The sequence below is a fragment of the Salmo salar genome, chromosome ssa20, assembly GCF_905237065.1.
Source record: "Salmo salar chromosome ssa20, Ssal_v3.1, whole genome shotgun sequence".
Classification (NCBI taxonomy): Eukaryota; Metazoa; Chordata; class Actinopteri; order Salmoniformes; family Salmonidae; genus Salmo; species Salmo salar.
The window spans coordinates 8867740-8880022 of NC_059461.1; the positions used below are offsets into that span (position 1 = coordinate 8867740).

The following is a 12283-nucleotide window of genomic DNA, read 5'->3' on the forward strand; positions in this document are numbered from 1 at the left end:
ATCACCTACCAACCAGTAAGAATTCCGTCTCTGACAGACCTGTTAGTTTTTCTTTAAGAAGCCCTCCTGTTCTCCGCTCATTACCTGTATTAACTGCACCTGTTTGAACTCGTTACCTGTATAAAAGACACCTGTCCACACAGTCAATCAAACAGACTCCAACCTCTCCACAATGGCCAAGACCAGAGAGCTGTGTAAGGACATCAGGGATAAAATTGTAGACCTGCACAAGGCTGGGATGGGCTACAGGACAATAGGAAAGCAGCTTGGTGAGAAGGCAACAACTGTTGGCGCAATTATTAGAAAATGGAAGAAGTTAAAGATGACGGTCAATCACTCTCGGTCTGGGGCTCCATGCAAGATCTCACCTCGTGTGGCATCAATGATCATGAGGAAGGTGAGGGATCAGCCCAGAACTACACGGCAGGACCTGGTCAATGACCTGAAGAGAGCTGGGAGCACAGTCTCAAAGAAAACCATTAGTAACACACTACGCCGTCATGGATTAAAATCCTGCAGCGCACGCAAGGTCCCCCTGCTCAAGCCAGCGCATGTCCAGGCCCGTCTGAAGTTTGCCAATGACCATCTGGATGATCCAGGGGACGAATGGGAGAAGGTCATGTGGTCTGATGAGACAAAAATAGAGCTTTTTGGTCTAAACTCCACTCGCCGTGTTTGGAGGAAGAAGAAGAAGGATGAGTACAACCCCAAGAACACCATCCCAACCGTGAAGCATGGAGGTGGAAACATCATTCTTTGGGGATGCTTTTCTGCAAAGGGGACTGGACGACTGCACCGTATTGAGGGGAGGATGGATGGGGCCATGTATCGTGAGATCTTGGCCAACAACCTCCTTCCCTCAGTAAGAGCATTGAAGATGGGTCATGGCTGGGTCTTCCAGCATGACAACGACCTGAAACACACAGCCAGGGCAACTAAGGAGTGGCTCCGTAAGAAGCATCTCAAGGTCCTGGAGTGGCCTAGCCAGTCTCCAGACCAGAACCCAATAGAAAATCTTTGGAAGGAGCTGAAAGTCCGTATTGCCCAGCAACAGCCCCGAAACCTGAAGGATCTGGAGAAGGTCTGTATGGAGGAGTGGGCCAAAATCCCTGCTGCAGTGTGTGTAAATCTGGTCAAGAACAACAGGAAACGTATGATCTCTGTAATTGCAAACAAAGGTTTCTGTACCAAATATTAAGTTCTGCTTTTCTGATGTATCAAATACTTATGTCATGCAATAAAATGCAAATTATTTACTTAAATCATACAATGTGATTTTCTGGATTTTTGTTTTAGATTCCGTCTCTCACAGTTGAAGTGTACCTATGATAAAAATTACAGACCTCTACATGCTTTGTAAGTAGGAAACACTGCTGATTTTGCAGGTTATCAAATACTTGTTCTCCCCACTGTACATGTGTTAAAGGGCTACTGCACTTCCTGTTTTGGCCTCATTTTAGATTTGGTTCATTATGAAATTCTAGCTGACATGACTGAATTCAAACGTGTGTGGTTTGATGTGGGTGTCTATTGTGTGTGTTCACAGGTGGGAAGAGTTGGCCAAATTATTTAGCCAATTAGCTTCAGCCGACTAGTGACCGTGGCAAAGTTGGTTTGACTTTGGATAGCATATCTCCGGGCTAGTTATGCACCGTCAATAAATTGCACAATGTAAATTAGATTTTTAGTTTGCTCATTAAATGCTTTCAATATTTATATTTGAATTTTTATAGTTTTGAGGTTAAGTCATTGAAATTTAGAGCTATTGGAATTTTTACATATTGTCCAATGTATATTGTGTAATTTATTGATGATCCCTAACTAGCCACATAGGGATATCCAAAGTCAACCCAATTTTACCACGGGCATTGCGATTGGGTCGCTGCACTCCAAATTGATGATCACTTGTGTGCTGTCAGCTGTGGGCACGATTCAAACGAACCCAACCTTTCCAAATGTCACGACCACAAAACTCTGAGACTGACTTTATGACCAAAATTATCCTATTTACACTTATAATAAATGTTTCTAAATGAGTAGTCGTTTTTTAGGGGCAGTAGCTCTTTAATCACCATCTTGTCTCTTTGCCAATACCTGTAGTTGGAGGAACTGTGTCCAGGGGATTAGAACTAATGGCAACTTGTTGTATTTGGTCTGAACTCGGTGACCTCCATAAATGTTTCAATGCCAATTGTCTCTCTTTTTCTCCAGTTGAGGGACCTGTCATAGTTGTCAGGAGGAGTAAAGGTCCCCTTTCTCCTGGTGCCAAAGGCAAGTTCCACATGGCACCCCCATCTCTATTACCATCATGGGCATCTAACCACTGGGGACTTGCACCAAACCAGATACCTCAGTCGATCTGGCAGTCACTATTCCTGCGGTACGTAACACCACTCTATTCACTCTGAAACATGGCAGTCATAATTTGATCATACAACAATAATAACATGCATCTATTCATGTTTTCCTTCCAGGATGTCCTGCACCCTAAAGATGCCCTAAACCAGAGGTACCCATGGAGGAGGGCACTTTACCTGGCAGGGCTGGCACAGCATCTTGCCTCTCACAACATTGGGACCATGCGCTATTCATGTCTCCATGGCAACCGTCTCCGCCCCGTCCTGTTGCTTACCCCTCCAGGTTCCTAGCAACATACTGTAGTACTACACTGTAGCATCTGTTACAGAAGGGTGGTATCGGAATGGAGCCAAGTCATGTAGTCTATTTCACTGTTTTCGTTAACTCAAAGTCTAGGTTTGTTGGCTTTTGCATGCAACCCATATGTTTGTTAGCAAGTACCTATTCAGTTCATTGGTTGTGTGTCAATGATATGACTATTTCTCCATGGAAAGACTCCTCCAGTTTCATCTTGAGGCTCTAACCCTGCCGTCCTCCGGGCTTCTTCAAGCCCAGCCGCAGAGGAACAACATCCGCACTGACTGATACACTGGCTTGGAGAGGTCTCGGCCAGGTGAGCACTACCCAAAGCCAGGCAGCTTCGATATATTGTTTCCTGTTACAGTTCCATTCTGATCTGGAACGTTAATGTACACAGGTGGTTACGGGATGGAGAGTACACTGACCTGAATTATACAAGCCGTGCACTGGAGAGATACTTCACGTTAAAATCAGACTAAAGCCTACATTCTCACCGATTCCTTTTCTGTGTGTTTGTGTAGATACGAGTGAGCCGCCCACTCCCCACTACAACAGCTCTGTTCTGGGGGACATGCTCCCCAGGAACCATCTGCTGTTCCTGACTGCTGTGAGCTCCCAGTGTACTGCCTTTGCAGAGCGAGTAGCCCTGCTCAAAGTGTGGCTCAGACAGAGGGAACTGGACCAGGCTTGGGCCCCTGCGCCATCTGCTCCCCATCTTGTTTCTGGGCTAAAAGTACATTTGGCTTCCCGGAAGACCAGGCCTTGGGTGGGGCAACAACCTGAGGCCGTCAACTATTTATTTATTTTTTTATTTTTTTTTGCGCACCCGTGGACGTCTCATAAGGGGCCGTCCATTTGCCATGTGAAATTTCTCAACCATATGGCTATGTTCATTCATGACTAGTATAGGGAAGCACTCTTATCAGGCACCTTGACTAACTGTGTGTGTGTCAAGGATGGCTTGGCGTTAAGGATACAGGTAGCTTGCCACCGGGAGCCTCAGGTCCTGAGGGAGAGTGTGTGTACAGAAGGACTCCTCATCGTCAGGGAGAACGAGGAGACTCAAGCCCTGGAGATGGCAACCATGCACCGGCCTCTACTCACCTGCACGGGTCAGGCACTACCTTTACGCTGGAGCGCTCCTTCTATCAGCTAACATTAGCTCTACATATCCTCTCCCCCGCTCTCTCCACATCACTCCCTTTCAGCTAACACTGTAGCTTTACACATTTTTGCTCTCACTCAAACGAACACACGCATCTTAATGTTTGTGGTTGTGTGTTCTAGGCTCCAGCAACTCCACACATACTTTGGGGCGGTGTGTCGCCTGGCCAAGCGCTGGCTGGGAGCTCTTCAGCGATGACATAACAGAGGACACTGCTGACCTGCTGGTGGTGTCCCTCTTCCTGCAGCTGGCCCCCTTCACTCTCCAGGGTAACTAGCTACCTGCATAGCAGTCCATCGCTGACCCTTTCCCTCTCTCTCGTCACCTTCATGTACCACATGACTGATACAACCCCTCTCCCTCTTTTCTCTTTGTCCATCTACCCCTTCTTTCTCTCGTTCTCGCTGTTTCTTGCGCACTCTTGTCTCACTCGCTCTCTTGCTTTCTTTCTCTCTGTCTCCATGTCTCTTTCTCTTCCGGTCTCTTTCTGTCAGGTCTCCTCAGGTGGGTTTCCTTCGCTTTCTCCTCCTTCGACTGGAGAAACAACCCCCGGTGGTCGACCTCAACAACCAGCTCACCGGTGAGCGCGCGCACACACACAATGTGGATGTACATTGTATCTTATTAACATATGTATCTTATCATATTCGTGCATTACAAAAAATAACCAATGGTGTGTTCTCTCACTCGCTGATGTGCTTCATATGTAGATGTATTTTTCCCCCTCTCTCTCTCTCTCTCTCCCACCCTCTGTCCTGTCATCTGTAGCTGCTGACTACACTGAGATCAAGAATGACTTCATCGTCTCCAGAGTTTCTGCCTGTCATATTCATTGCCACGCCTAACTCTCACACTGTCAAAGACCGTAAAAAAAAAAATCCCGTCTGTATATTAAATAGTATAGTCAAGGCTCTAAAGTGCGACCATTTTGGTCGCATATGCATCAAAATATTTTGCTGTGCTACCTACATTTGCAATTTTGGAGCACCAGTGGACCTTCAAGAGAAATTACTCAGATAATAGTTGTTGTAATGATTATACTTCACTCTACCGTTGTTTCCAAGTGCCCTAGAGAAATGATTGAGTGAATATTTGTTAGCATCATGGTTGTACCCATTACTATAGCTAAACTGTATTGTTTCTAGCCCTAACAGTTCAGAAGATATGACCCATATTACCCGTGTAACATTTTTTTTACTTCCTATAGTGGAAGAGATGTCCTCGTTTTACTTTAATAAACCATGTCTCGGGCCATTCTTAAACTACTCGTGGGCCATTCATTTACGCCTTGTTCAGTCATGGTACCTCATTAGCTAGCTAACAACCTGCTAACTTTACCAGTATATTCAAACATTTGGGGGCACAGAAAGAAAGGAAAAGGGATATATTTTTCAGGAGATCAATTATCATAGTAATGAATGACTGATCTCTTGCATGTCATTGCACACAATGTTCTTTAAAGGGATAGTTCACTCAAATTGCAAAATGAATCATTGGTTTCCTTATCCTGTTGGGGGTAGGGGGTAGTATTTACACGGCCGGATAAAAAACGTACCCGATTTAATCTGGTTATTACAACTGCCCAGAAACTAGAATATGCATATAATTACTGGCTTTGGATAGAAAACACCCTAAAGTTTCTAAAACTGTTTGAATGGTGTCTGTGAGTATAACAGAACTCATATGGCAGGCAAAAACCTGAGAAGATTCTGAACAGGAAGTGGCCTGTCTGACAAGTTCTTGTTCATCTTGGCTCTTTTTATTGAACACTGAGGATCTTTGCTGTAACGTGACACTTCCTACGGCTCCCATAGGCTCTCAGAACCCGGGAAAAAGCTGAATGATATCGAGGCAGCCCCAGGCTGGAACACATTTGCGCTTTTGGCAAGTAGCCGATCAGAGGACAATGGGCTTAGGCGCGTGCACGAGTCGACCCCATGCTTTATTTTCTTTAGTCTTTTTACCTAAACGCAGATTCCCGGTCGGAATATTATCGCTTTTTTACGAGAAAAATGGGATAAAAATTGATTTTAAACAGCGGTTGACATGCTTCGAAGTACGGTAATGGAATATTTAGACATTTTTTGTCACGAAATGCGTCGTGCTCGTCACCCTTCTTTACCATTCGGATAGTGTCTTGAACGCACGAACAAAACGCCGCTATTTGGATATAACTATGGATTATTTTGAACCAAACCAACATTTGTTATTGAAGTTGAAGTCCTGGGAGTGCATTCTGACGAAGAACACCAAAGGTAATAACATTTTTCTTATAGTAAATCTGACTTTGGTGAGTGCTAAACTTGCTGGGTGTCTAAATAGCTAGCCCTGTGATGCCGGGCTATCTACTGAGAATATTGCAAAATGTGTTTTCACCGAAAAGCTATTTTAAAATCGGACATATCGAGTGCATAGAGGAGTTCTGTATCTATAATTCTTAAAATAATTGTTATGCTTTTTGTGAACGTTTATCGTGAGTAATTTAGTACATTTTTTGTAAATTCACCGGAAGTTTGAGGGGGTATGCTAGTTCTGAACGTCACATGCTAATGTAAAAAGCTGGTTTTTGATATAAATATGAACTTGATTGAACAAAACATGCATGTATTGTATAACATAATGTCCTACGTGTGTCATCTGATGAAGATTTTTTATTTATTTTATTTCACCTTTATTTAACCAGGTAGGCAAGTTGAGAACAAGTTCTCATTTACAATTGCGACCTGGCCAAGATAAAGCAAAGCAGTTCGACAACATACAAAAACACAGAGTTACACATGGAGTAAAACAACATACAATCAATGATGCAGTAGAAAAAATAAATAAAATAAGACTATATACAATGTGAGCAAATGATGTGAGATAAGGGAGGTAAAGGCAAAAAAATGCCATGGTGGCAAAGTAAATAAAGTATAGCAAGAAAAACACTGGAATGGTAGATTTGTAGTTTGAAGAAAGTTCAGAGATAAAATATAAATAATATGGTGCAAAATAAATAAAATAAATAAATACAGTAGGGGAAGAGGTAGTAGTTTGGGCTAAATTATAGATGGGCCATGTACAGGTGCAGTGATCTGTGAGCTGCTCTGACAGCTGGTGCTTAAAGCTAGTGAGGGAGATGAGTGTTTCCAGTTTCAGAGATTTTTGTAGTTCGTTCCAGTCATTGGCAGCAGAGAACTGGAAGGAGAGACGACCAAAGGAGGAGTTGGCTTTAGGGGTGACCAGAGAGATATACCTGCTGGAGCGCGTGCTACAGGTGGGTGCTGCTATGGTGACCAGTGAGCGGAGATAAGGGGGGACTTTACCTAGCAGGGTCTTGTAGATGACCTGGAGCCAATGTGTTTGGCGACGATTATGAAGCGAAGGCCAGCCAACGAGAGCGTACAGGTCGCAGTGGTGGGTAGTATATGGGGCTTTGGTGACAAAACGGATGGCACTGTGATAGACTGCATCCAGCTTGTTGAGTAGGGTATTGGAAGCTATTTTGTAAATGACATCGCCGAAGTCGAGGATTGGTAGGATGGTCAGTTTTACGAGGGTATGTTTGGCAGCATGAGTGAAGGATGCTTTGTTGCGAAATAGGAAGCCAATTCGAGATTTCACTTTGGATTGGAGATGATTGATGTGAGTCTGGAAGGAGAGTTTACAGTCTAACCAGACACCAAGATCATCAAAGGTTAGTGCTGCATTTAGCTGTGGTTTGGATTTATGTGACATTATATGCTAGCTTGAAAAATGGGTGTCTGATTATTTCTGGCTGGGTACTCTGCTGACATAATCTAATGTTTTGCTTTCGTTGTAAAGCCTTTTTGAAATCGGACAGTGTGGTTAGATTAACGAGAGTCTTGTCTTTAAAATGGTGTAAAATAGTCATATGTTTGAAAAATTTAAGTAATAGCATTTCTAAGGTATTTGAATAACGCGCCACAGGATTCCACTGGCTGTTACGTAGGTGGGACGATTTTGTCCCGCCGACCCTAGAGAGGTTTTAACCTAGCGTTTTAGCATTTCTGGCACAAATCCCATTTAAGTCATGAGACCGATATGAACATTTTTCGCGTGTCATGTCCAAATCAACCGAAAGTATCTAAAATCGATTGTGAAGCTCAACAAAGTAACTAGTAGATGATTTGAACATGAAACATGCTGGTATCATTCCTATGACTTGAATGGGATTTGTGCCACAAGTGCTAAACCGTTAGCATGTGGAAACGGTGCCAGGGAAACTAAACCAAAGCATGGACGATGTCATACCTTGTCCATAGACCGCTTACAGGGTAAGGAAACCTTGGGTGAACTAAAATTGTCCATGTAATGCATCTCGACAAGAAAATTGTGCTTTTATACAATGCTGAAACCTAATATTCTACAAATGCAATTTTAACTTTTCATAATTAACAAATATATTTCCAGGGTTACATATTCGTTTCTAGGGCACACCATGTGCTTCAGAAGTAGCTAGAATACATGAAGGCCAAATACAGGCTATAGCAACTTAAAAAAAAAAAAATAATAATAATTTACAAATATTTTCTGGTGCTCCTAAATTTTGTTGTTTATGATGGCACCTCTACTTTAATATTTACTAGTTACAGCTCTAAATTAACATTTTTCATTGGTAAAACTGGTGCTCCCAACTTTTAAAAGTTAGGAGCACCAGTTTTACCAATGAAAAATTTTAATTTAGAGCTGTAACTAGTAAATATTAAAGTAGAGGTGCCATCATAAACAGCGGAGCAGAAATGAATTACATGTTCTTGTTAGTCGGCAGTCAGTTTCCCTATTCTTGGACCCTTCCTCAAGGCACACTGCTCTCCTGCGTCACACTGTTAGAGGATCCACTCATATCATTATTACTACTTAGTAAAAATGGTAAAGGTAGAAATGATGCATCTCACTCACCATAGGCAACTGACTGTTTCTTTTCATGATACGGACCCCTATTGCTTTTTAACCTTTCAAGCATCTCTTATAAATCCCTCATCTGTAATGCCATGCACATTCCGTTTGTGATGTTATAACACCAATACAATATTACATTCATTCAAAATGGCATTAAGAACATTTTACCGGACTTTTTTATTTTTTCTCAATTTATGCCGTTATAGACATACAATGGATATGGCTTATATGAAAATAAAAAGTGAATTTTAATGCTCACCAATTGCTTTTTGTCCCTGTCCACTTCCGGTAGGAAATTAGTTGAAGATCTTTTTTTCACGTCCGCTGTTTGACAGAGTACGTTGAGAAATACGGCAGCACACAGCAACATGGGGGAGATAAAGCCGGCAGCTTCCCCTCTTTCTCATTTAGCTTTCCAGTTCCCCTCAACCACTATAACAATGCTCAAACTAGCTGTTCTCCAGACCTGGCATCTTTTTATGTGTTTCTGTCAAAGAGCTTTGAATTCAATAGGCCTACTGCGTGACGTGCAGAAGAAGCGTCATAAACTAACATTTTCATCTGCCTGGGGGAAAACGTGTGCGTTTGCGGCATCTGCCACTTTCACATTGATGGCAAATGTGCACTTAATTTTGGAGCACTGCAGTGTACCCACAGTGAATGAGACCAAAACATAGATTGAAATGCACAAAGGCTGCACGGTAGCAACTTAATCAACTTATTAAATGAGAAGCGGATTGAGCCGAGCACACAGACACACGTATCAATGGAACAGCTATTAATTGTGCTCAGTGCACATTTTGAAAATGTACCAGATCTTTTATCATGAAGTCGTCATCTGACCTGGGGGTTAAGACAACAGAGAGCGTAGTCATGGTGATTCAATGGAACTCCGAAACAATCTTTAGTGACGGTAGATGAGGAGAGTTCCGAATGAGGAGTTTAAACGGTGTGTCATGACAGACAACAAACAGGTTTTGTAGGGTTACTATAATAGCTAGTGTGGGGGTGTGTTATTAAATGGTGTGTGTTTTTCTCCCTGGGTGCTCAGATGCTTCAGCGTGTGGTGATGGTGGCCGCAGAGAGCCTGAAGGTCCTGGAACCTCAGCTGATGGACGCCAACCGGATACAGGACGTCCGGGTTAGTCACACACTTACCCACCATTCTATCAATATATTCCCACGCACTCATAGAACTACTACATGCACACTCACATTCATGTTAATGTTTTTCTTCATTTCCAATAACTGAACTACTTTTTTGTAATACGCCATTCCATCATTAACTTTCCCTTCTCTTCCTTGGTTCTCTCGCTCCGTGTGTGTGTTTTGCATGTGTACAGGTGGTCATGCGGCCTCCTTTTGATGCCTATGATGTCCTGATCCACCTGAGCCCCAAGGAGGTGCCCTTACTGAGCTAGACAGTGGACCGCCTCATGCCAACTTCAGCGGGGGCACTACCCGTCATCAATTTCAGCCCCGTCATTTTTGCCTACGTAAATTAGGCTCAGGCTAGATGGGTTTCTATAGAAGCAAAAAGGCAATGTCTGCGTTTTCTCCTGACATGCAGTTTTCCATTTTCATTGGCTCCATTTTTAAACCGGTGTCTCCTCCCATCTTTCCCAGGATGCATTTGGAGACCTGGCTCTGTTCTTCTGTGACCCCCTACGGCGTTACTGTGATTGCAGTGCTATGGAAGCCCAAAGCCTTCAGCCCATTGCCTTTCAAGGTAAAGACAGAAAAATTGCAGAAAATGTCTTTCTCTCCATTTCTGCTTATACATGTCTCACCCTCTTCCAGACCTCACAGATGGTGGCTCATCGTGTTGAGTTGAGTGGGGAGGAGTCTCACACTGCCCCCAACGTGGAGGCCATCCTGGAGGACTTCAGGGTCATGGGCCTGGTCAAGTCAGTGGTGGCAAGGACAGGTGAATGGGTGGTGTGGACTGGGCACGTGTGCAAACGCACACACGCTTGCACACAGAAACACGTACGGTAATTGTATTTTAACTTAAACAATCACATTTTGAAATGGATTACCCCCGTAGCCAGGAAAACATGTCAACTCGTTGACACCTTTTTGTGAAAATGAAATCAACATGTTGTAACACACTTACAGTCATTGTCTATCCAATTGTGTGCTAAACGCAAGCCATGCACATTCACTGGATAAAATAAACATTGTAAGAAACCAATCATGTGATGTCTTTGTTTTCGCTGGTGCTTTAACCCTGTCTGTGTTACTGTTTTGTACGCACAGTGTGCTCCGTATGTATTGGGACAGTGACACATGTTTTGTCTCAACTCCAGCACTTTGGATTTGAAACGATACAATGGTTATGACATTAAAGTGCAGACTGCCAGCTTTAATTTGAGGGTATTTTCATCCGCATTGGGCGAATCGTTTAGAAACTACACCACTTTTTATACATAGTCCCCCCATTTTAGGGACCAAAACTATTGGGACATTCACTTGTGAATGAAAGTAGTCAGAAGTTTAGTTTTTGCTCCCATATTCCTAGCACGCAATGATTTATATTAAGCTTGTGACTGTACACTTTGTTTGGTTGCATTTGCTGTTTATTTTGGTTATGTTTCAGATTATTTTGTGCCCAATAGAAATTAATGGTAAATCATGTATTGTCATTTTGGAGTCACTTTTTACTGTAAATAAGAATGGAATATGTTTCTAAATACTTCTACATTAATATGGATGATTCCGGATAAGAATACGCTCCAGTAAGATGGATAACTATTGAAAGATGGCTGATATGTGTTTTTCTACATTGTAGTGGACACAGGTGCAACCTTTTGGTAGCATTTGTATATCATAGGAAAAGACACTGCATTTACACAGATTTGCATGAAGTCCAAATATATCATACTTTGACCTAAACAATGACTTATTGACATACATTGTTGTCGAACCAGGAGAGGAGCACTATGTAGTAGTACATCCTAGCCATGCCAGGCTCTCTGTACCAGTGGAGGCTGCTGAGGGGAGGACGGCTCATAACAATGGCTGGAACAGAGCGAATGGTATCAAACGCATGGAAACCATGTATTTGATACCATTCCACCAATTCTGCTCTAGCTATTACCACGAGCCCACCTCCCCAATTCAGGTGCCAACAACCTGTGCTCTGTACATAGATTTTTAGACTAGTGTAACCAACACATGGTACGAGCCCAGGTCTCCTGCGCACCAGAAAAGCATAGACCTGCTAAACTGAAGCCTAGGCATTGACTCTGGGAGCCAATGCAACTCTTCATGTCTTAGGTAAGGCCTACTCATACATGTGTGTTAACTGAACCACCTCTGTTACAATTCACCATCCTTTGACCTCTTCACATTGACCCATCTGAGCCACAGCATAAATATGACTGACGGTTCGAACAAGGGTCTTCTGCACATCAGAAGAGCACATAAGCCTGCTAAACCAAACCCTACCCTCTGGGCAAAATCTGGTTGAATCAATGTTTTCTCCACCTCATTTGAAATAAAAATGTGATGTTGAATCAATGTGGGAAACAGATTGGATTAGCAAAAAGTCATCAA

At 42.9% G+C, this 12283-nt stretch overlaps 1 protein-coding gene and 1 pseudogene across 1 annotated transcript; both read left to right on the plus strand.

Annotated features, from left to right (window-relative positions):
- Positions 1 to 3066: 3066 nt before the first annotated feature.
- LOC123729327 (nucleolar protein 6) lies at positions 3067 to 5085 on the plus strand. The gene is made up of 6 exons (XM_045704209.1): positions 3067 to 3073; positions 3180 to 3313; positions 3563 to 3770; positions 3946 to 4092; positions 4318 to 4403; positions 4592 to 5085. Exons 1-6 carry the CDS (start codon positions 3067 to 3069, stop codon positions 4841 to 4843), a joined length of 834 nt encoding a protein of 277 aa, XP_045560165.1. The 3' UTR covers positions 4844 to 5085.
- A 4691-nt stretch (positions 5086 to 9776) lies between these two features.
- Positions 9777 to 10919, plus strand: LOC106580240 (nucleolar protein 6-like; annotated as a pseudogene).
- Positions 10920 to 12283: the final 1364 nt, after the last annotated feature.